The 25,586-nt window shown below is 47.2% G+C and overlaps 1 protein-coding gene across 10 annotated transcripts in view; it reads left to right on the top strand.

The window, feature by feature from the left end:
• The window catches only part of MIS18BP1 (MIS18 binding protein 1), a 138,385-nt gene that overhangs the window by 76,187 nt on the left and 36,612 nt on the right, over positions 1–25,586 (top strand). For all 10 annotated transcript variants that reach the window (XM_077267299.1, XM_077267298.1, XM_077267297.1 and 7 more), the window contains one exon: positions 9,130–9,220. In XM_077267299.1, coding sequence (XP_077123414.1) covers positions 9,130–9,220 — 91 coding nt within the window. The remainder of the gene's footprint in view (positions 1–9,129; positions 9,221–25,586) is intronic.

Raw genomic sequence — 25,586 nt, 5'->3', positions numbered from 1 at the left:
CCAGACCCTCACTGGTGGCTTCAGATGGTAGAGTTTCCTTTGGATGGCATAGAAGGTTTTGCAGGCCTTGTCTTTCAGGGTCTCTATGGCTTGTTTGAAGCTCCCTGACTGGTGAATCTCTAGGCCCAGGTAGGTATATTTGTCCGTTCCTGTGAGGTTGCAGTTGTTGAGGACAAATGATGGGTGCTGGTCTGATCTTCTCTTTCTCCTCTGGAACACCATGGTGTTGGTTTTCTTTAGGTTGACCGGTAGAGCCCAGGTGGTGCTGAATTTCTCTAGGATTTTCAGGTTGTCCTGGAGGCCTTTCTCGGTTGGTGACCGCAGCAGCAGGTCATCTGCATACAGCAGGAATTTCACCTGAGCATCGTGGAGAGTGAGACCTGGTGCTGAGGAAGATTCCAGGGCTGTAGCCAGCTCGTTGATGTAAATGTTGAAGAGCGTTGGACTTAGGCTGCATCCTTGTCTGACCCCGCGGCTCTTCTGGAAATAAGCCGTTCTTCTGCCATTCACACTCACGCTGCAGCGGTTCTCAGTGTAGGAGCTTTTGATGACATCGTAGGTCTTTCCCCCTATTCCGCTCTCCAGCAGTTTCAGGAATAAGCCCGGGTGCCACACTGAATCAAAGGCCTTTTTAAAGTCCAAAAAGCAGGCGTATATCTTCCCATTCTTTGTATTGTAGACGTGTCTCTGAATGAGGCTGTGCAGAGTGTAGATGTGGTCAGTGGTTCGGCATGAACCCTGCTTGGCTCTTGCTGAGGACGTTGTGCTCGGTGAGGAAGGTGAGGATCCTCTTGTTCAGGATACTGTTGAACAGTTTTCCCAGGTTGCTGCTGACACATATGCCTCTGTAGTTGGCTGGGTCATACCTGTCCCCACTCTTGTGGATGGGTGTGATGAGGCTTTGGTTCCAGGTACAAGGGAAGTAGCCGGCACTCAGCACAATATTGAAGAGTTTGACCATTGCAGCCTGTATTTCTGGTGGGCTGTACTTCAGCATTTCTGGTAGGATTCCGTCCAGGCCACCGGCTTTCCTACATCTTATGGAGGAGAGTCTCTCGGCTACTTCCTGTAGTGTTATAGGTGTATCCACCGGGTTTTGGAAGTTTTTGATTTTTTCCTCCATTGCTTTTAGATTCGCCATTATGTTTTCCTGTTCTTGGCTTAGTTTTTCCTTTGGAATGTCTTTATAGAGGTCTCTGAAGTATTGGAGCCAGAGGTTGCCATTTTGGATATGGGTGTTGTTTTTCTTGTCTTTGGTGCCCATGTGGTTCCATAGTTCCCAGAAGGAGTTGTCTTGGAGGGCGTCTTGGAGTTGGTTAAGCTTGGTAGAGATGTAACTCTGCTTCTTCCTCCTGAGGATGGTTTTGTACTGCCTTTGTATGGAGTCATAGGCTTCCCTCAGACCCAGGTGGTTGGGGTCTCTGTGTTTCTTGTTGGAGGCTGTTCTCAAGGTCTTTCGTACAGCTTTACATTCTCTGTCAAACCAGCCATTGACCTGTGTTTCTTTTGGTCTCTTGTAGTCGACTTTTTTAAGGTCAGACAGTCTGGCCATTGCGTAGAATATGTTATTGAGGTCCTTTGCGGCTTGGCTCACTCCCTCTGGGTTTGGCTTGTACTCGAGGTTGTAGAAGTGGTGGAGCACCCGCTGTATTTCAGGTCTGCTGGAAGCTTCTTTGTACTTTAGTGCCGACATTTTGGACCATTTATAGGATGGAGGCCGGGTGAAGAGGCCGCTCTGCTGTGGCTTCTGAGTGGATGGTTTCTCTGTAGATTTCATGTACAGAAAAAGTTGGCTGTGGTCTGACAGGTGCGTTTGTGGGGTGACTATGAGGGCGCTGACATCTGCCAGGTTCAGATCTGTGATGGCGTAATCTACTACACTCCTCCCTACATGGGAGTTTAGTGTATACCTTCCTAAGGAGTCACCCTTGCTTCGTCCATTAAGGATATGAAGTCCTAAACTTCTACATACATTCAGGAGCTTTCTGCCACTTTTGTTGACTGTGCTGTCATAGCTGTTTCTCTCAGTGTGTACAGGGTCTTGGCCATCATTCTCTGCTCCAAGTATGTAGATGTTTCCATCCGTGGTCAGGAAGTCTCTCTCTCTCTCCCTGTTCTTGCATTGAGGTCTCCAAAGATGAGAACTTTGCCCAGGGCCTGATAATGGGCGGCTTCTCTTTGTAAGATCTCGAAGCAGTCTGGATTGAAGTAGGGTGACTCTGGCGGTGGTATATAGGTGGCACAGAGGTGGACATCAGACTGGCAGGTGAGGATGGAGCTGCTGATTCTGATCCATATGTGGCTACCTCCTTTCTTCACTGGTTTGATGTACTGGTGGAGCTCCTCTTTATACCAGATCAATACTCCTCCTGAGCCCCGGCCCTGTTTGGTGTTTTTATTTTTATATATAGAGGCAGGTAGCAGTGGTAGGTGGTATATAGAGGCAGGTAGTGGTATATAGAGGCAGGTAGCAGTGGTATATAAAGAGGCAGGTAGCAGTGGTAGGTGGTATATATAGAGGCAGGTAGCAGTGGTAGGTGGTATATATAGAGGCAGGTAGCAGTGGTAGGTGGTATATACAGGGGCAGGTAGCAGTGGTAGGTGGTATATAGAGGCAGGTAGCAGTGGTAGGTGGTATATACAGGGGCAGGTAGCAGTGGTAGGTGGTATATATAGAGGCAGGTAGCAGTGGTAGGTGGTATATATAGAGGCAGGTAGCAGTGGTAGGTGGTATATATAGAGGCAGGTAGCAGTGGTAGGTGGTATATATAGAGGCAGGTAGCAGTGGTAGGTGGTATATATAGAGGCAGGTGGTAGGTGGTATATATAGAGGCAGGTAGCAGTGTTAGGTGGTATATATAGAGGCAGGTAGCAGTGGTAGGGGGTATATATAGAGGCAGGTAGCAGTGGTAGGTGGTATATATAGAGGCAGGTAGCAGTGGTAGGTGGTATATATAGAGGCAGGTAGCAGTGGTAGGTGGTATATAGAGGCAGGTAGCAGTAGTATATATAGAGGCAGGTAGCAGTGGTAGGTGCATAATAATAAATAAATAAAAAACAGTGATTTAACCCCTTAACGACCGCCGATACGCCTTTTAACGGCGGCCGCTAAGGGTACTTAAACCACAGCGCCGTTAATTAACGGCGCTGTGGAAAAAGTGAATAGCGCCCCCCAGAGTCGGATTTTCTCTGGGGTCTCGGTTGCCGAGGGTAGCCGAGACCCCAGAGATCATGATTCGGGGGGTTTTTACCGACCCCCGAGTTGCCGGCGGTCGCAACAAAAAAAAAACAATAAAACGCGATTTGCCATTTAATTTCTCTGTCCTCCGATGTGATCGCACATCGGAGGACAGAGAAATAGTGTCCCCGATGGCCCCCCAATAGCCCCCCAATACTCACCTATCTCCCCCGGTGCTCCTCGTGGCTCCCGATGGGCACCGCCATCTTTTTTCCGGGAAAAAATGGCGGGCGCAGTGCGCCCGCCGCCCGGCACCCGGAAGATCTTTGGGGTCTCGGCTGCCGGGGGTAGCTGAGACCCCAAAGAACATGATCGGGGTCGGTTTTTACCTACCCCTGTTTTGCGATCGCCGGTAATTAACTGTTTACTGGCGACCGCAAAAAAAAAAAAAGCGATCTGTAATTCTCTGTCCTCTGATGTGATCGCACATCAGAGGACAGAGAAATAGGGGGATTCGGGGACCCTATCATACTCACCCGGTGTCCCCGGGTCCTCCTGCATCTCCTCTTGCCGGCCGGCTTCTTCCTCTGCAAAGAAAATGGCGGGCGCATGCGCAGTGCCATCTGCTGCCATCTGCCGGCCGGCAGGAGAGACGAGTTGGGGCTAAAATTAGGGTTAGGGCTAGGGCTAGGGTTAGGGCTAGGGTTAGGGCTAGGGTTGGGGCTAAATTTAGGGGTAGGGTTAGGGTTAGGCTACTTTCACACTAGCGTTTTTTGGCTTCCGTCGCAATGCGTCGTTGGAGAAAAAACGCATCCTGCAAAAGTGCTTGCAGGATGCGTTTTTTTCTCCATTGACTTGCATTAGCGACACATTGCGACGGATTGCCACACGTCGCATCCGTCGTGCGACAGATGCGTCGTGCTTTGGCGGACCGTCGGCACAAAAAAACGCTACATGTAACTTTTTTTGTGCGACGTGTCCGCGTTTTCCGACCGCGCATGCGCGGCCGGAACTCCTCCCCGCATCTCACAATGGGGCAGCGGATGCATTGAAAAAACAGCATCCTCTGCACCCATTGTGCGGCGCTTACAACGCTAGCGTCGGTACGTCGGCCCGACAAACTGCGATGGGCCGAGTACGACGCTAGTGTGAAAGTAGCCTTAGGCTTCTTTCACACTTGCGTCGGTACAGGGCGGTCGCAATGCGTCAGCCCGACGTACCGACGCACGTTGTGAAAATTCTGCACAACGTGGGCAGTGGATGCAGTTTTTCAACGCATCCGCTGCCCAGTCTATGTCTTGGGGAGGAGGGGGCAGAGTTACGGCCACGCATGCGCGGAAATGGCGGACGCGACGTACAAAAAAAAAGGTTACATTGAACTTTTTTTGTGACGACGGTCCGCCAAAACACAACGGATCCAGTGCACGATGGACGCGACGTGTGGCCATCCATCAGTAATACAAGTCTATGGGCAAAAAAGGCATCCTGTGGGCACATTTGCAGGATCCGTTTTTTGTCCAAAACGACGGATTGTGACGGATGCCACACGACGCAAGTGTGAAAGTAGCCTTAGGGTTATGGTTGGAGCTAAAGTTAGGGCTAGGGTTAGGGTTAAATTTAGGGTTAGGATCAGGGTGGATTGATTTAAATCACGCCGATTTAAATCATGATTTAAATCACGATTTAAATCAAAAGATTTTTTTCTATTTAAATCGGATCGATTTAAATCATGATTTTAATCATGATTTAAATCACTGATTTAAATCAAAAGGTTTTTTTTAATATAAATCACGATTAAAATGAGAAGTGAGAGCAGTGCGCATGTGCGCCCATAGTTACACGGACGAAACTAGGGGCAACGATCTAACGCCAGGGTGAGGGGGGGACCCCAAAGTAAGTAAAAATCTTTTTTGTTTTACTATATGGCAATAGGTAGGTGTTTAAAAGCAGCATGTCTTAATTGTATAAACTATTAATAGCCTCCACATTTTGTTCATACTGCCCCTTTAATTCCACACTTCTAGCTTGGTTTCACTTTTGGTTTAGTTTCTTTTTCCATTCAGTTGACATGCCCAAACTTGTTGGATAGTCAGCATCCTACAGAAACCTCTGGAAGAGCATGGCATTGTGAATGTTACACATATACAGCCTTTATTCTACTGAGTTAAACAACTCAGCTTTATCTCATGATGGAAGAACCTTTGGATGGTAAAATATTTTCCTCAAAAAGCAGTTTATTGAAAAAAATCCGATTTAAATCAAAAAAATCCGATTTAAATCAAAAAAATCCGATTTTTTTGATTTTTTTAAAAAAACATTGATTTTTATCCACCCTGGTTAGGATTGGGGCTAAAGTTAGGGTTAGGGCTAGGGTTGGGGCTAAAATTAGGGTTAGGGTTGGGGCTAAAGTTAGGGATAGAGTTGGGATTAGGGTTAGGGTTTGGATTAGGGTTGGTATTAAGGTTACGGTTGGGATTAGGGTTACGTTTTGGATTAGGGTTGGGATTAGGGTTAGGGTTGGGATTAGGGTTAAGGTTAGGGTTGGGATTAGGGTTAGGGGTGTATTGAGATTAGGGTTAGGTTTGAGGTTTAGGGTTGAGATTAGGGTTAGGGGTGTGTTGGATTTAGGGTTTTGATTAGGGTTATGGTTAGAGTTGAGATTAGGGCTGTTTTGGGGTTAGGGTTGTGATTATCGTTAGGGTTGTGATTAGGATTATGGATCGGGTTGAGATTAGGGTTAGGGGTGTGTTGGAGTTAGGGTTGGAGTTAGAATTGGGGGGTTTCCACTGTTTAGGTACATCAGGGGGTCTCCAAACACGACAGACAATTTTGCGCTAAAAAAGTCAAATGGTGCTCCCTCCCTTCTGAGCTCTGCCGTGCGCCCAAACAGTGGTTTACCCCCACATATGGGGCATCAGCGTACTCGGGATAAATTGGACAACAACTTTTGGGGTCCAATTTCTCCTGTTACCCTTGTGAAAATAAAAACTTGGGGGCTAAAAATCTTTTTTGTGGGAAAAAAAAATATTTTTTTATTTTCACTATTCTGCATTATAAACTTCTGTGAAGCACTTGAGCATTCAAAGTTCTCACCACATATCTAGATAAGTTCCTTAGGGGGTCTAGTTTCCAAAATTTGGTCACTTGTGGGGGCTTTCTACTGTTTAGGTACATCAGGGGCTCTGCAAACGCAACATAACACCCACAGACAATTCTATCAAAGTCTGCATTCCAAAACGGCGCTCCTTCCCTTCCGAACTCAGCCATGCGCCCAACAGTGTTTTACCCCCACATATGGGGTACCAGCATACTCAGGACAAATTGGACAACAACTTTTGGGGTCCAATTTCTCTTGTTACCCTTGTGAAAATAAAAACTTGGGGGCTAAAAAATCTTTTGTTAAAAAAAAAATATATTTTTTATTTTCACGACTCTGCATTATAAACTTCTGTGATGCACTTGGGCATTCAAAGTTCTCACTACACATTTAGATAAGTTCCATGGAGGGTCTAGTTTCCAAAATGGGTTCACTTTTGGGGGGTTTCTACTGTTTAGGCACATCAGGGGCTCTCCAAACGCGACATGGCATCCGATCCCAATTCCAGTCAATTTTGCATTGTAAAGTCAAATGGCGCTCCTTTGCTTCCGAGCTCAGCCATGCACCCAAACAGTAGTTTACCCCCACATATGGGGTGTCGGCGTACTCAGGACCAATTGTACAACAACTTGCGGGGTCCATTTTCTCCTGTTACCCTTGGTAAAATAAAAATTTGGAGGCAAAAAGATCATTTTTGTAGAAAAAATGCAATTTTTTTATTTTCACGGCTCTACGTTATAAACTTCTGTGAAGCACCTGGGGGTTTAAAGTGCTCACCACACATCTAGATAAGGTCCTTAAGGGGTCTAGTTTCCAAAATGGTGTCATTTGTGGGGGGTTTCCACTGTTTAGGCACATCAGGGGCTCTCCAAACGTGACATGGCGTCCGATCTCAATTCCAGCCAATTCTACATTGAAAAAGTAAAACGACACTCCTTCTCTTCCAAGCTCTGTGGTGCGCCCAAACAGTGGTTTACCCCCACATATGGGGTATCGACGTACTCAGGAGAAATTGCACAACAACTTTTGTGGTCTAATTTCTCCTGCTACCCTTGTGAAAATAAGAATTTGTGGGCGAAAAAATCATTTTTGTGAAAACAAATGCGATTTTTTATTTTCACGGCTCTACGTTATAAACTTCTGTGAAGCACTTGGGGGTTCAAAGTGCTCACCACACATCTAGATAAGTTCCTTAAGGGGTCTAGTTTCCAAAATGGTGTCACTTGTGGGGGGTTTCCACTGTTTAGGCACATTAGGGGCTCTCCAAACGCGACATGGCGTCCGATCTCAATTCCAGCCAATTCTGCATTGAAACAGTCAAACGGCGCTCCTTCACTTCCAAGCTCTGCGATGCGCCCAAACAGTGGTTTACCTCCACATATGGGGTATCGACGTACTCAGGAGAAATTGCACAACAAAATTTGTGGTTAAATTTCTGTTTTTACACTTGTGAAAATTAAAAAAAATGGTTCTGAAGTAAAATGTTTGCAAAAAAAAGTTAAATGTTCATTTTTTACTTCCACATTGTTTCAGTTCCTGTGAAGTACGTAAAGGGTTAATAAACTTTTTGAATGTGGTTTTGAGTAGCTTGAGGGGTGCAGTTTTTAGAATGGTGTCACACTTGGTTATTTTCTATCATATAGACCCCTCAAAATGACTTCAAAGGTGATGTGGTCCCTAAAAAAAACATGGTGTTGTTAAAATGAGAAATTGCTGGTCAACTTTTAACCCTTATAACTCCCTAACAAAAAAAAATTTTGTTTCCAAAATTGTGCTGATGTAAAGTGGACATGTGGGAAATGTTATTTATTAACTATTTTTCATGACATATCTCTCTGATTTAAGGGCATAAAAATACAAAGTTTGAAAATTGCAAAATTTTAAAAATGTTCGCCATATTTCTGTTTTTTTCATAAATAATCGCAAGTAATATCGAAGAAATGTTACCACTAACTTGAAGTACAATATGTCACGAAAAAACAATCTCCGAATCAGCGGGATCCGATAAAGCGTTCCAGAGTTATAACCTCATAAAGTGACAGTGGTCAGAATTGTAAAAATTGGCTCGGTCATTAAGTACCAAATTGGCTCTGTCACTAAGGGGTTAAGCCTGTATTTTAATACTAAGTACAGGCTGCAATCACCGCTCCTCGCTGCAGATTCTTACCCCGGACCCTCGCTTCCCAGCAGCTTCTGCCCGGCAGCTCCTGCCATCGCACGCTCTGAGCTGCGTTGACAGAGGAGAATAAAGCCCACAGCTGTGGGCTACAACAAAATGGCCGCGATCTCCTCCCACAGCTGTGACCTAGCAGCCCAGTGGGCATGCCCAGGCCACAGCTAAGAGGCAGGATGAGCGGCCTCAATGTAAGGGATGCGGTCGGAGTACGACCGTTTCTTATGCCCATGGCTGCATGGGTGAGGTGTGCAAGTGTCGAGCCCAGACACTTACGCCCCACTAACGAAAATGGCAGCCCCCAGTGGCAAAAATAAAGGGGAATAAATAAAAAACTATGAAAGTAGTTAATTTAATTTTGTATTAAAAATAATTGATTATATAATCAATAATTATTAATACAAAAATTAAAATCACTGCACCTTCCCTTTAAGGCTGATTTGCGTATACTCGGTAAGATGTGTTGTACTTAATTGCAGGCTCCCTCTCTACTCGAAGGAGATTAGGGTCACTTTGCTTTTCATTATTACCGGATGGATTCGTATTACCGTAGTGCAGATATGTGCTGCATCATCCACAGAATAATGACCACAATCTCTCCCACTTATACACTTGGTTCAGTATTATGCGGCCGTCTTACTGCACTCTGATTTATATTAACGTAATATTATTTTCTCAAAGGAAAAAGTCAGTAGCAGAATTTCAAATAAGAAAGTCACTATGAAAACGCTACCAAAGAAGACCACCCTCAACAAAAAAACATCACAAGGAGGTGAGCAAAGGCAGTTCCGCACAGTCACAGCGCAGTCAGTCACAGCGCAGTCGCCTGATAAGGATATAAAGGGGGACCACTGGGAGGTCAACAAAGACGAGAATTTTGTATAATAGATTATTATCCATTACCCCCTTTATGACCAGAGGTAATTTTGGTTTTGCATTTTCAGTTTCTCCTTCGCCTCATTGGGGGACACAGACCGTGGGTGTATGCTGTTGCCACTAGGAGGCTGACACTAAGTGATACAAAGAAAGTTAGCTCCTCCTCTGCAGTATACACTTTTCTGCTTGCTCCTAGAGAACCAGTTCTTGCTTAGTGTCCGTAGGGGGCACATGGGTCTGCTATTCAGACCCCAAACTCTTTTTTATTTTAACTTTGAATTTTTAATTCTTAAGAATTTTTACCTGGACAAAGGGGCAACGGATCCTTTCAAGGCTCCGGATTTTTATCCTTATCCCTGCACCGTCCAAATCACCAGCGACAACAGCTACACAACGGAGGTACCTGCACTACAGCGAAGGTACCTGCAGCATCGTCCGAAGGACTTCTCCAGCCTCTCCGGGTAAGTGATGAGAAGGGGGGCTCCGAGCAGTCCGGAAACAGGCAGCAGACTTTTCTGGGGGGTCCGTTTTTTGGGCCTGGGCATAAATTAAGGCCCTGGCTTTGTACAGGCCAAAGCTCTTCCCCCGCTATGACGCATTTGGCTGCCCCACCCACTTTTTTGGCGCTTCTCGTTCTGAATGAGAGGCGCCCATGAAATCTCGTCGGCCATCTTCCTACACCCTGTTGCAAGCTGACAGGGCCTCCGGATGCTCAGGAAGCCTGCTTGCCTGGATAGCGGCGCGGAGTGTGATTCTCGTGGCTGGGACACAGGACCTGGGTAAGGAGCGCTGCCATTAGCTCTCTCTTTCAGTATCCTATCCTCTGCGAGAACCCTGATTAAGGGGGCACATAGGAGTACATCATGTCCCAGCCTCAGGCACCTAAAAAGTCCTATAAAACTCTTAGTCTTTTTCACTTCATGTAACTCTTGCCAGTCTGCGTTTCCAAAAGCTCAGAGTTCACCACTCTGCAAAGCCTGTGACCCCAAATGCGCTCAGGAGCCCCCGCGACACTGAGCCCAGTGTTTTTAGTCCCCCTGAGTGGGTCTCGTCTTTGTCGCAATCTATGACTTCTATGGCCAAAGTGCTTGAATTCTTCAGTGTTCCTTCTAGGGGTCGTGGTGTTCGCACATCTGACGCAGAGGAACCCTTCCCTACACGGGAACAGTCGGCTGACGGGCCGCACACAATCTAGAAATGTACAAGCGTCTAGGAAACGGATACATAGTATGTCTCCCGTACAATCACGTGCCATTACGTCCGCGAGCTCCGTTTCTTGTTCTCCCTCTCCAGACATTGGTAGCGAACTACATTCGGACTATGAATCGGAAGTCTCCTTAGATCTGGATTCACCAGACTTTCAGAGGATGCTTGATTTTCTGATTGAGGCCGTCAACCAAACTCTGAAGGTTGTTGAATACTCCGGCTCTGTGCCAGATCACGCTGTGTGCTTCAAAAAAGCTAAGCGTCCTCATAGAACATTCGCCATCCACCCGGAGTTTCGGGATATAGTTAACCGGCACAGGGAGCGACTGAATAAGCTCTTTTCAGGACAAAAAACGCATGAGGCGAATACAGTTTCTCAGCCGATCTGAGAAAAAATTGGACCGAGTCCCCTGTAGTAGACCCGTCAGTCTTTCACCTGGCATCCAAAACCCTTCTATCCCTGCCAGACGGATCATCTATTAAAAATCCGACAGACCAGCAGATAGAAAATTTGGCTCGTTCTGCTAATTTGGCTAATTCCATTCAGGGCAGTAATCTTCCTCCGGAGGCAGCGAAGATGGCTTGCCAAATTTCTCAGGCAGGAGATTACCTGGTACATGCTTCTTTGGATGCGGCCAACTGTGCCGCTATATCGGCAGCAAAGGCCATCACGATCAGAGGATCTTTATGGCTCTAAGAATGGAAGGCGGATTCTGCATCAAAAAAGTTTCTGGAATCTCTTCATTACCAGAGTGGGCTTTATTTGGAGAGAAGGTGGATCAGCTTATCTCGGATGCTAAAGGAGGAAAGAGAAAGTTTCTTCCCCAGCAGAGGCTTAAGGTACCTTCACACTAAGCGACACTGCAGCGATACAGACAACGATGCCGATCGCTGCAGCGTCGCTGTTTAGTCGTTGTGTGGTCGCTGGAGAGCTGTCACACAGACGGCTCTCAAGCGACCAACGATGCCGAAGTCCCCTGGTAACCAGGGTAAACATCGGGTTACTAAGCACAGGGCCGCGCTTAGTAACCCGATGTTTACCCTGGTTACCATTGTAAAAGTAAAAAAAAAAACACATACATTCCGGTGCCCGGCATCCGCTTCACTGCACTCCTCCTGCATCCTGTGTCAGCGCCGAACATCTCCGGCATCTCCCACAGAGCAAAGCGGCGACGTCACCGCTCTGCTTTACGGCTGCACTTACACAGGATGCAGGAGGAGTGCAGGGAAGCGGACGCCGGGCACCGGAATGTGAGTATGTGTTTTTTGTTTTTTTTTTACTTTTACAATGGTAACCAGGGTAAACATCGGGTTACTAAGCGCGGCCCTGCGCTTAGTAACCCGATGTTTACCCTGGTTACCAGTGAAGACATCGCTGGATCTGTGTCACACACACCGATTCAGCGATGTCAGTGGGAGATCCAGCGACGAAATAAAGTTCTGGACTTTCAGCAACGACCAGCGATCTCACAGCGGGATCCTGATCGCTACTGCGTGTCAAACACAACGATATCGCTATCCAGGACGCTGCAACGTCACGGATCGCTATCGTTATCGTTGTAAAGTTTCTTAGTGTGAAGGTACCTTTAGGCATCCTTTTCGGCATCAACAACAAATCCGTTTCCGATCCTTTCGCGCCAATCCGGTTTGGTCCACTACCTCTTCAGGATCAGGACGCTCTCCATGCTGGAACAGAGGACCCCAGACATTCTTATATAGGTCCAATCAGCAATGGACGTGTTGGCCCAAACAGTCTGGAACTAAGGGATCTAGGTCCCAGAGATTTTCCACCCAATGACTTATGGGGTTATCTGGTTGACACCAGCAGTGTAGGCAGTCGCCTACTTCTGTTTCTCCAGGTCTGGCTCTCAGTCGTTCACCACGAATGGGTCAGAGACCTGGTGTCTTCCGGATACAAAATAGATTTTTCTTCTTGTCCCCTGGCTCGTTTCTTTCCTTCCTGACTTCCAGCATCAAGTGCAAAGGCTCTTTCCCAAGCCATAGACTCTTTGTGCCACGATGGCGTCATCGTCCCGGTTCCGGAAAACGAATGGTTCGAGGGATTCTACTCCAACCTATTCGTTGTCCCCAAAAAGGACCGAAAAGTGAGACCCATACTAGACCTCAAATTTCTAAACAAGTTTGTGAAGGTCCATCATTTCCGCATGGAGTCTTTGCGTTCGGTCATCACCTCAATGGAAAAAGGGGAGTTTCTAGCATGCATCCATCCCGATTTTTTTTTTTTCTTTTCTCTCCACCAAAAGTTCCTGCGTTTCGCTATTCGCGACCAGCACTTTCAATTCACGGCTTTGCCCTTCGGCCTCGCTACCGCTCTCAGGGTTTTCACAAAGGTCATGGCAGCTGTCATGTCCATCCTGCACTCTGTGGGAAGTGTTCGTTCTACCCTATCTGGGCGACCTCCTAGTCAAGGGTCCATCTTTCCACGATTTAACGGAGTCCGTTCATATCACTTGCGATACTCTTTCTCGTCTGGGTTGGCTGATAAATTTAGCCAAGTCTTCCCCCTTTCCAGCCCATTCTTCAATGAGCAGAGAGGAACCACTCCGTAATCTCAGCAGTTCATACACCAGGCATGGAAAACTGGGTGGCAAATTTCGTCAGCTGTCAGGGTCTCGCCTTGGGGGAGTGGGAACTTCATCCAGAAATTTTCCAACAGATCTGTCTTCGTTGGGGGACCCCGGATGTGGATCTGATGGCGTCTAGACTGAGTGCCAAGGTCTCCAGATCCATAGCTCGGTCTCGAGATCCAAGCGAGCCATAGCGCCAGTTCCGTCTTCCGTACATTTTCCCCCCGCTGCCGCTTCTTCCGAGAGTTATCCGGAAGATCAAGGCGGAAGGAGTTCCAGTGATCCTTGTCGCTCCGGATTGGCCACACCGGGTGTGGTTCCCAGAGTTGGAGTGCCTCGTCGCTGATGTACCCTGGTGACTGCCGGATAATCCAGATCTGCTCTCCCAAGGACCGATTTACCACCAGAGTTCAGCGGCCCTGTGTTTAACGGCTTGGCCGTTGAATCCTGGATTCTGATCCAGGCTGGTTTTTTGCCACAGGTCGCGTCCACAATGATCAGTGCTCGTAAACCTGCGTCGGTACGCATTTATCATCATACCTGGAAGACGGTTTCGTCGACGTCTTCCCCTCGTCTTCTCTATTCCTACCAGTTTGGAGTTCCTACAGACCGGTCTGGATTCAGTCTTGGTGCTCAGCTCGCTCAAGTGCCAAATATCCGCCTTATCGGTCTTATTTCAGCATAGGATTGCGACAAAACCTCACGTGAAGACGTTCATTCAGGGGGTACACTTGTGCTCCCCCCCCCCCATCGCATGCCTTTAGACCCTTGGCACCTTAACTTAGTCCTGGGAGTCCTACAAGAAGCTCCTTTTGAACCGCTTCAGGACATTTTGCTCACCTTTCTGTCCTGGAAAGTTGCCTTTCTCGTTGCAATTACATCAATCAGGCGGGTTTCGGAGCTGGCTGCTCTGTCCTGTCGAGCTCCTTTCCTTATTTTCCACCAGGACAAGGTTGTCCTTGTCGTCCCCATCCTTTTTGCCCAAGGTTATCTCATCCTTCCACCTTAACGAGGACATTGTTCTTCCTTCATTTTGTCCAATTCGAGTCCACAGGGTGGAAAGCGCTCTCCATACTCTGGATGTAGTCAGAGCTCTGAGAAGGTACGTCTCGAGGACTGCGTCCTTCCGAAGGTCGGATTCTTTGTTCGTGCTTCCTGAGGGTCACAGGAAGGGTCTAGCTGCTTCAAAGGCCACGATAGCTAGGTGGATTCATTCCACCGTTCAGTCCTACTGCATCAGAGGTAAGCCTATCCCAGCGGCGATCAGGGCACACTCCACTCGGTCAGTGGGTGCTTCCTGGGCCATTCGGCATCAGGCGTCGGTGAAGCAGGTCTGTAAAGCCGTGACTTGGTCCAGCCTGCATACTTTCTCGAAGCACTATAATGTTCATATTAAAGCTTTGGCTGATGCCGGGCTGGGCAGAAGAATTCTACAGGCTGCTTTGGCGCACATCTAGGCAGTTGTTATGTGAAGCCTGATGTTTTCTGTTGTTTTCCCACCCACTGCTTTGGGACGTCCTACGGTCCTGTGTCCCCCAATGAGGCGAAGGAGAAATAGGGATTTTTGTGTACTCACCGTAAAATCCTTTTCTCCGAGCCACTCATTGGTGGACACAGCACCCACCCTGTTAGCCTAATGGCTGATGTTTTTCGTTAGTTTGACATGTTGTACTCTTATATGTTGTTAATGTTCTCCTACTGCTTTTACACTGAACTGGTTCTCTAGGAGCCAGCAGGAGGGTGTATACTGCAGAGGAGGAGCTAACTTTCTTTCTTTTAACTTAGTGTTAGCCCTCTAGTAGCAACAGCATACACCCACGGTCCTGTGTCCCCCAATGAGTGGCTCTGAGAAAAGGTTTTTACGGCGAGTACATAAAAATCCCTGTTTTTGCTCCCCCTTCTTCCCTGAGCCATAATTTTTTTGGTCAATATGGCCATGTGAGGGCTTATTTTTTGCGAGGCAAGTTGTACTTTTGAATAACACCATTGGTTTTACCATGTTGAAAACAGGAAAAAATTCCAAGTGCGGTGAAATTGCAAAAAAAGTGCAATCCCACACTTATTTTTTGTTTGGCTTTTTTACTAGGTTCACTAAATGCTAAAACTGACCTGCCATTATGATTCTCAAGGTCATTACGAGTTCATAGGCGCCAAACATGTCTAGGTTCTTTTTTATCTAAGTGGTGAAAAAAATTCCAAACTTAGTTAAAAAAATAAATAAATAAAATAAATAAAAAAAATTGTACTATTTTCTATACCCGTAGTGTCTCCATTTTTCATTACCTCGGTTTGGGTGAGGGAATATTTTTTGCGTGCTGAGCTGATATTTTAATGATACCAGTTTGGTGCAGATATGAACTTTTGTTCGCCCGTTATTGCATTTTAATGCAAATGTCACGGTGACCAAAAAAAGTAATTCTGGCATTTTGACTGTTTGTCTCGCTGTGCTGTTTAGCGATCAGGTTAATCTTTTTTGTATTGTTAGATCGGGTGACTCTGAACATGGCGAAACCAAATATGTGTACTGTATGTATGATTTTTGTTTTGTCTTGAATTTATATATATTTTTTACATATATTTTTAAAAACATTTTTTTTTTATTTTTTATTTTTTTTTTACTTTTGGCATGCTTCAATAGGAGACTAGAAGCTGCCACAACCCGATTGGCACTGCTACATAGAGGCAATGTTCAGATCGCCTCTATGTAGTAGAATTACTCACTTGCCCTGAGCACCGACCACCGGGTTGCGCTCATAGCAATCCAGCAGTTACAACCATAGAGGTATCCAAGAGACCTCTGGTTGTCATGCCAACGAACCAGTGACCCGCAATCACTTGACGGGGGTCATCAGTGGGTGGATTTCCAGCCCGATGGCCGTAAGCACGAGTTAAATGCCACTTTCAGCATTTGACAGCGGCATTTAATGGTTTAATAGCCGCTGGTGGATCGCGATTCCACCCGCGGCTATTCCGGGCACATGTCAGCTGTTCAAAACCGCTAATATGTCCTGGGAAAGATGTGGGCTCACCGCCAGAGCCCCCATGAAAGGGAGAGAGTCCATCGTTGGAAAGGGGTTAAAGGGTCCAGCTCCACTCACTTCCAGAGGCAAATCCCAAAATGATTAGGAGGCAGGATGTCATTGATGCCACTTGCCTCCCTATGCGAAATTGAACAGCATTGGACTTGCGGTGGATGCCGCGTCCCCTTCAGACCAGACACGCATGCTCTAGATCTTCAAAGGTTATCTGCCGGATTCGGCTACACTCCTGAGACACGGACTGCGTCCACCTTCTGCTTCGACTTTACTGAGAACCCACAATCCTGTGGGTCCATCTGTTTTTATTCACAACTTACCGCTGTGACTGATGAAGGTCCAGCTAATAGGACCGAAACGGTTTTTTTTGCTACTAAGCGTGGATACAATTAAACTACTTATACAGCTAAGTTTGAGTCCCGAGTTTTTTGCTACACTTCATGGTATTGGAACCTACTCTGGCACCTTATATACGGCTGTGCACGCGCTTATCTTTCTAATTTGATGTGGGCTTGCAATAGCAATCCAGACAATTGCAGCTTCAAGTCTCCTAAGGGGACTATTTAAACTCAGTGAAAAGTGAAAAAAAAGTTTTTAAAAATGACAATATTGCCCCATTAAAAATAAAAAAAATCATATTTGATATCACTGTGTTCATAAGTCAGATCTATCAAAATATAATGTACTGTAAACTGGATTGATAAACAGCATAACGCAAAAAATATCTAAATGAAAACATCAGAATTACATTTTTTTTTTTTTTTACCATGGCAAAATTGCAGTAAGAGGTGACCCAAATCCTGTAAAAAGAAATTGTTACTGGTCTTGGAAAATGGCGACAAAAGCAAAAAAATTCTTTCCTCACAAATTTGTGATTTTTTAAAATTTACTCTTAAATAAAAAATAAAAGACATAACAAATACATGTTTGGTATCTGCGTAATCTTACTGACCTGGAGAATATTAAATAAATAAAAAAAAAATGCAAAAAACTATTGTGGATATAATAATAATAATAATAAATTTTATTTATATAGCGCCAACATATTCCGCAGCGCTTTACAAATTATAGAGGGGACTTGTACAGACAATAGACATTACAGCATAACATAAATCACAGTTCAAAACAGATACCAGGAGGAATGAGGGCCCTGCTCGCAAGCTTACAAACTATGAGGAAAAGGGGAGACACGAGAGGTGGATGGTAACAATTGCTTTAGTTATATGGACCAGCCATAGTGTAAGGCTCCGGTGTTCATGTAAAGCTGCATGAACCAGTTAACTGCCTAAGTATGTAGCAGTACAGACACAGAGTGCTGTTAACTGCATAAAGTGTATGAGAACATGATGCGAGGAACCTGATAATGTTTTTTTTTTAAATTTTTTAATTTTTTTTTTTTATAGGCCACAAAGGGATAGTTAGGTTAATGCGTTGAGGCGGTAGGCCAATCTGAACAAATGAGTTTTTAGGGAACGCTTAAAACTGTGGGGATTGGGGATTAATCGTATTAACCTAGGTACTGCATTCCAAAGAATCGGCGCAGCACGTGTAAAGTCTTGGAGACGGGAGTGGGAGGTTCTGATTATTGAGGATGCTAACCTGAGGTCATTAGCGGAGCGGAGGGCACGGGTAGGGTGGTAGACTGAGACCAGAGAGGAGATGTAGGGTGGTGCTGAGCCATGGAGTGCTTTGTGGATGAGGGTAGTAGTTTTGTACTGGAGTCTGGAGTGGATGGGTAGCCAGTGTAATGACTGGCACAAGGTAGAGGCATCGGTGTAACGGTTGGTGAGGAATATGATCCTGGCTGCAGCATTCAGGACAGATTGGAGCGGGGAGAGTTTGGTAAGAGGGAGGCCGATTAGTAGAGAGTTACAATAGTCCAGACGAGAATGAAGAAGTGAGACAGTAAGAGTTTTTGCAGAGTTGAAAGTAAGAAAAGGGGCGAATTCTAGAAATGTTTTTGAGATGCAGATAAGAAGAGCGAGCCAGTGATCGGATGTGGGGGGTGAATGAAAGCTCGGAATCAAGGATGACCCCAAGGCAGCGGGCATGTTGCTTTGGAGTAATGGTGGAACCGCACACGGAGATGGCAATCTCAGGCAAAGGTAGGTTAGTAGAGGGAGAGAATACGAGGAGTTCAGTTTTTGACAGGTTCAGTTTCAGATAGAGGGAGGACATGATGTTAGAGACAGCGGTAAGACAATCACTGGTGTTTTCTAAAAAGGTCGGCGTCATAACAGGAGAAGAGGTGTATAATTGGGTGTCGTCAGCATAGAGATGGTACTGGAAACCAAATCTACTGATTGTTTGTCCAATAGGGGCAGTATACAAAGAGAAGAGGAGGGGGCCTAGGACTGATTCTTGAGGAACCCCAACAGTAAGGGTATGTGCACACGTCCGGATTTCTTGCAGAAATATCCTGAAGAAAACCGGAAATTTTCTGCAAGAAATCCGCATTTTTTTTTTTTTTTTTTTTGCGTTTTTTTTCCGTTTTTTTCGCGGTTTTTTTTTAGCATTTTGCAAGCGTAATTAGCTTGCAGAATGCTAAAGTTTTCCAAGCGATCTGTAGCATCACTTGGAAAACTGACTGACAGGTTGGTCACACTTGTCAAACATAGTGTTTGACAAGTGTGACCAACTTTTTACTATAGATGCTGCTTATGCAGCATCTATAGTAAAAGATAGAATGTTTAAAAAAAATAAAAGGTTATACTCACCCTCTGCAGCCTCCGTTCCTATAGATGCCGGTGTGGTTCAGGACCTTCGGTGACGTCACGGCTTGTGATTGGTCGCGAGCGGTCACATGAGCGGTCACACGACCAATCACAAGACAGTGACGTCATCGCAGGTCCTGAACCACACCATCTATAGGAACAGAAGCGGCAGCGGTGAGAGGCGGGAACACTCCGGGGACATCGAAGGTGAGTATATGACTATTTTTTATTTTAATTCTTTTTTTTGACCAATTATATGGTGCCCAGTCCGTGGAGGAGAGTCTCCTCTCCTCCACCCTGGGTACCAACCGCACATAATCTGCTTACTTCCCGCATGGTGTGCACAGCCCCGTGCGGGAAGTAAGCAGATCCATGCACTCCTAGGTGTGTGGAATCCCCGCAATTCCGCATTTTTAATGAACATGTTGCTTTTTTTTCCGCGATGCGATTTTTTCGCGGAAAAAATCGCAACATTTGCACAAAAAATGCGGAATACACTGTAAATAATAGGAGGCATAGGTTAGCGGTTTTTTCGCGTTTTTACCACGTTTTTATAGCGAAAAAAACGCGAAAAAAACGCGAAAAATCCTGAACGTGTGCACATGGCCTAAGGGGAAGGTGAGAGGAGGAGGAACCAGCAAAACATACAGTGAAGGATCGGTCAGAGAGATAGGAGGAGAACCAGGAGAGATCGGGGTCCTTGAGGCCGATGGAGCGGAGCATAGTGAGGAGGAGCTGATGATCCACAGTATCGAATGCTGCGGAGAGATCCAAGAGAATTAGCATGGAGTAGTGACCATTAGATTTAGCTGTTAGTAGGTCATTAGAGACTTTAGTGAGGGCAGTTTCAGTAGAGTGTAAAGAGCGGAAGCCAGATTGAAGAGGGTCGAGAAGAGTTATCTGAGAGATAGCGGGTAAGACGAGAGTGGACCAGGCGTTCGAGGAGTTTAGAGATGAAGGGAAGATTAGAGACAGGTCTATAATTAGCGGCACAGTTTTGGTCGAGGGATGGTTTTTTAAGTAATGGATGTATGATGGCATGCTTAAATGAGGAGGGAAAAATACCGGAAGTGAGAGAAAGGTTGAATATTTTTGTTAGGTGAGAGGTGACAGCCGGGGAAAGGGACTGGAGGAGATGTGACGGAATGGGGTCACTGGTGCAAGTGGTCGGGCGAGAAGATGCAAGGAGCCTGCTTACTTCTTCTTCTGTAACTGGTTCAAAGTCAGAGAGTGAACTAGATGCAGTGGGGGAGGGAGGACAGTGCATGGTATGAAGAGATTGGGAGATGATTTCCTGTCGAATGTGGTCAATTTTTTCTTTGACGTAATTGGCCAGATCGTCAGCGCGGAGATCCGTGGTTGGGGCCTGCTCTCTTGGGTTGAGTAGGGACTGGAAAGTGTCGTTTAGGGTTATTTGACAGTGAGGTGATGAGGGTGTTGAAATAGGTTTGTCTGGAGAGGTGAAGGGCAGAGTTGTATGTTTTTAGCATGAACTTATAATGGATGAAATCTTCGGGTAGATTAGATTTTCTCCACAGACGTTCGGCGCACCTGGAGCACCGCTTCAGGAAACGTGTTTGCAGCGTGTGCCACGGTTGTCGCCGTCTGTGCTGAGTTGTTCTATGTATAGGAGGTGCAGCTTCATCCAGGGCACTTTGCAGGGTTTCATTGTAATGCTTCAGAGCAGAATCAGGACATGAGATGGAGAAGATTGGGGCCAATGAGGACTGCAAGTTCTTCATAAGTTTCTGGGTGTTAATGGCCTGTATGTTTCTATAAGTGTGGAAAGTAGGGGTGACCTGAGGATATGCACTTTTATTCGGTCTCTCATGACAGCACCACGAGAAAGTCGATCCGCCCTTCAGGAACAGGATCCGTTGAATCCCAGGCCCAGACAGTCGGTTAAGGTGGCAGAGCCCCCCCCTGCCTCTGCCAGTACGGGGTCCCTGGAAGTGCCAGGGTGGACCACACGGCAGTGAGCGGGCAGGTGGAGCAGTGTCCGGAGGATTACAGACTCCGGAGGGCCAGCGCCGGAAGAAGGTAAGTATGCCCCTTTAGATTCTGTGTGATTCCCTGTGTGGCGCTGCCTGGCGTGCTGCTGGGGCTGTGGGTGTTCCAGGTACCGGCGGCGTCCAGAGGCATGCCAGGTGATGCGGCCCGGGGAGGGCCAGGGATTCGACTGGTGATGCGTCCCGGACGGGCCCTCTGACGCGGTCGACATCCTCGGTGATGGTGCTGGGGTTGCCATTTCGACGTGTCGGGGGGCGAGGCCTGGGGATACGTGCCGGGTGCCGTCCCGCTCAGCGGGATAATGGCGCCATGGTCACGCGCAGCAGAGCCGTTGGGGCTGCGGTCAGGGTCGTGGGCACGCTGGTCCAGGGCGATAGTCGGGGTCTCGGTAACCTGTGGGAGACAGGGCAGCACGTCACACTGGGGGCCGTGACAGTTCTGGGGGAGGAAGAGGCACCAGGACCTGCAGACCCGGATTTCCGGGGGGGAGAGGCTTGCCTAAAGATGGATACTGCACAGGCACCAGTGCTTCTAAGCCTATTTGTCATAATGGAAGTAAGTGAGCAGCAGGAGAACCCTGCACAGCAACGCGGAGATACTGTTCAGAAGCCCCCTACTGCTCGGCGAAAGACCTGTGACAATACGGATAATGGCAAGGCAAGCGGTCGGTCCAGCCGCAGGAGCTCCTCCAGAGTGGATGAGTCAGCAGCGTCAGCTGAGATGTGTCCCCCTCGTAATCCGGTACCTACTTACTGCAACACGGGTAAGTGATCTTTGTGAATGTTCACTCGGTGATGCAGTCTTCCTCTTATTTTTCCTGTCCTGCCAGGGAAAGAAATGTACAAGGAAGTCAAGACACAAGGAATATGCCCTTTGAAGATGCTCCCTGCAGGACACCTGTCCGAAAAGATTGTGTCAGCCCTGTGTGTCCAGCAGATGGTGAGGCTTCACCGCGATGGGGGGGGGGGGGGGGAATCCAACAGCCGCTAGGGTAGGGTACATTACCTTTGTGCTTGCTGCCTCCCAAAGGTAGCAGAAGAGACACCTAACTTCGCTGCAAGCCTGAACGAGATTATTAGAGTGGAAGTGAGGGAATCCATGAAGTCCCTATCCCAGGGAGAGGGTTCCAAGAGGAAGGGGAAAGGACGTAAAACAAGCTTTCCAGATTCAGACCCTCTGTTGACTATATGAGAAATGAGGACTCCTCCTTCTCATCTCCTTCATCTTCCTCCTCTTCGGATAAGGACTTCAGCCGCCTCGGTTTCCCCTTAGACCGCGTGGACAAGTTAGTGAAAGCGGTCAGGGGCACTATGGAGGTAGTACAGTCCAGGCTGGAACGTTCTGTTCAGGACGTCATGTTTGGGGGAGTAGACCAGAGGAAGCGCAGATCTTTCCCCTTAAATGAAAAAATCCAGTCTCTGGTACACTGGGAGTGGAAGAGGCTGGATAAAAGGGGCTCTTGTTGTAGATACTTGGGATAAAGCCCCGAAACTTGATGCAGCGGTGGCCAAGGTATCAAAAAAAATCCTCATTGCCCTTTGAGGACCTGGGGACCCTGAAGGACCCTCTGGATAAGAAGGCAGGCACATTCCTTACGGGGGGCATGGGAGATTTCGGCAGGATCCCTGAAACCAGCTGTGGTATCCACTTGTACGGCCAGGTCAATGATGGTCTGGCTGGACCAACTAGAGAGTCAGTTGAAAGAGGAGCCTCTTGTGAGACTATTGTAAGCGCCTTACCGGTGATTCAGGGTTTTTGTCTGATGCCTCTGCGGATTCAGTCAGGATGGCAGCTAGAGCAGCGGGCCTCTCTAACGCAGCTCGGAGAGCATTATGGCTAAAGTATTGGCCGGGGGATTTTTATGCCAGGTCCAGACTTCGTTCCATTCCATGTGAAGGGGAATACCTCTTTGGACTGGTCCTGGATGAGCTTCTGGAGAAGGCAGGGGACGATAAAAAAAAATTCCCCAGCTTGTCGACCCCTTCTATTGGCGTCCCTTCAGTAGAAGAATGTTCAGTCTTAGGAAGCCTTCCAGGGACCGAGCCAAGTGAGATGAGAGGTAGAAAAGAGGTAAGGGGTTCATGTTTGGAGGCTCATCGCAAGAGTGTAAGAAACCGTCCCAATGACTAGCGGCCCCCGTAGGGGGTAGTCTGTCTGGCTTCTACCCAGCCTGGTCACGGATTACCAATAGTAACTGGGTGCATAGCCTAATATCATCAGGGCTGAGATTGGAATTTTCTGCTATTCCGCAGGACAAATTCATGGTAGCCCCTTCCCGGTCATCCCTCTCAGAGCAGGCTGCCCTAGAGTCGGAGGTCCTGGAGCTATGTCATAAGGAGGTCCAGGTGGAGGTTGCTGGGTCGGAGAGGGGTAGAGGATTCTACTCTCCAATCTTTCTGGTTCAGAAACCGGATGGCTCCTTTAGGACTATCATTAATCTTAGGGCTCTAAATGGGTTATTGGTAGTGTGCCCCTTCAAGATGGAATCGATTGGTTCGGCAATAAAACTAATTTTTTAAAACTAAAAGATGCGTACTACCACGCACCTATTCACGCAGATCAGCAGCGGTTCCTCAGGGTGGCGGTAGTCATCGCGGACGCTGTTAGTCATTTCCATTTTAGAGCTCTCCCCTGTGATCTTGCGGTTGCCCCTCGTGTTTTTACAAAAGTAGTTGCTGAGGTCCTGGCCCACAAGCGTGAAACCAACGCCCTGATTATTCCCTACCTGGACGACTTTCTTATTGTAGGCAGGTCTGCAGATCATTGCTTAGTTCAGGTAGAAAGGGTGATGTCAACTCTGGAGCACTTGGGGTGGCTACTGATCATTAAAAACATCTCGGCTACAACCCTTAAAGGTGCAGCAGTTTCTGGGGCTCATTCTGGACTCAGAGAGGCAGGAGTGTTGTCTACCGCTTGATAAGTTGCTTCACCTTCGGCACCAAGTTTTGAGAGCATCAAACAATCCCACGATGTCCCTTAGGCGGGCTATGCCCCTGTTGGGTTCGCTAATCTCCTGCATCTCAGCATTCCAGTGGGCTCAGTTTTATACAAGAACCTTACAGTGGGAAATGTAGGTACCTGCAGGGACTGCTGACCTTGTCACCGGCTTCTATACGTTCCCTGAGGTGGTGGTTAGACCGGGATAACATGTCCGGGGGGGGTTCCCTTGGAAAATCGCATTACCCGGGTGATCACCACGGACGCAAGCCCTACTAGTTGGGGAGCACATATGGGGGAGGTTGTAGTCCGAGGCTTATGGGATCAACAGTTAGAGAGTTCATCTGACTTGAAGGCGCTAACTAACGGCAGTAGAACTGACAGTTAAAGGGCTCCTTAAATACATGCGGGGTCATCATGTAAGGATGCTCTCCGACTATCAGGTTTTTGTGGCCTACATCAACCACAAGGGTGGAACTCAATCCAGACCCCTAATGGAAGTGACAGAGCGGCTGTTTCAAAATAGCAGAGGAGCATTTTCTATCTTTGACAGCGCTGCACATAAGCGAAAAGGACAACATCAGGGCATATTTTTTGAACCACAACCTACTAAGACAGGGAGAATGGACGCTAAAAAGTGCCATCTTCGACCAGATTGTACGAATGTGGGGACGGCTGGACGTAGACCTCTTTGCCACCAAGAAAAACAGAAAAGTGAAACTGTTCTGTTCTCTCGACCCCAGAGAAATCTCTGGTGGTAGATGCCTCCTTGATAAAGTGGGACTTCAACCTGAGTTACACCTTTCCCCCCTTGGCCCTTTTGCCTCTAGTGGTGAGGAAGATCAGGGAAGACAGGGCAAGGGTTATAGTAATTGCCCCTTTTTGTCCCAGGAGGGCATGGTTCTTATGGCTAAGGACCATGTCGGTTTCTGATCCATGGGTGCTGCTGGAACATCTGGATCTCCTCTCCCAAGGTCCAGTCTACCATCCACAAGTGGTGGGGCTTCACCTGACAGCGTGGAATTTGAAAGGTCGTTACTGAGGGATAAAGGATTCTCCCCCAATTTAATGGCCACTCTCCTAAAGAGTAGGAAGGTAATTATGACCAGGATCTATGCCAGAACCTGGAGAGAATTTCTAGCTACCTCAGAATTTAGAGCCGGGTTTGGGTGCCAATAGATCAAATTCTGGAGTTCCTTCAAAAGGGTCTGGAGATAGGTCTTTCCACAAGTACCCTTAAGGTGCAAGTGTCAGCACTGAGGGCCTTATTTAGCTGTGACAACGCGAGTAATTACTGGGTGGCCAGATTTATTAAAGTGTCGAGCAGATCTAGGCCCATTCATAAAAAAAGGATTGTACCGTGGTACTTGAACTTCGTTCTCACAGCCATGACTGAGCCCCCGTTTGAGCCCATTATCTCAGCCTCAGTGAAAGTGCTCTCCCTCAAGGTAGCCTTCTTGGTCGCTTTAACATTGATGCAGAGGGTGAGTGATATCCAGGCTCTTTCTAGACTCCCTCCATATACACAGTTCCTGGATGACAGGGTGGTGCTTAGGCCAGATCCAGCTTACTTGCCCAAGATAGCCTCCAAATTCCACAGGTCGCAGGAGATAGTTCTCCCTTCTTTCCTCCCCAATTCTACCAACCAGAAAGAAAGGAAGTTCCATACTTTAGATGTTATGAGATGCCTGCTAGAGTAACTATCGGTCACTAATCCTTGGCAGAACGATGATGCCTTGTTTGTATCCTTCCAGGGTGCCAGGAAGGGTCTT

The sequence above is a fragment of the Ranitomeya variabilis genome, chromosome 1, assembly GCF_051348905.1.
Source record: "Ranitomeya variabilis isolate aRanVar5 chromosome 1, aRanVar5.hap1, whole genome shotgun sequence".
Classification (NCBI taxonomy): domain Eukaryota; kingdom Metazoa; phylum Chordata; class Amphibia; order Anura; family Dendrobatidae; genus Ranitomeya; species Ranitomeya variabilis.
This window is presented reverse-complemented; position numbering and strand designations above follow the sequence as displayed.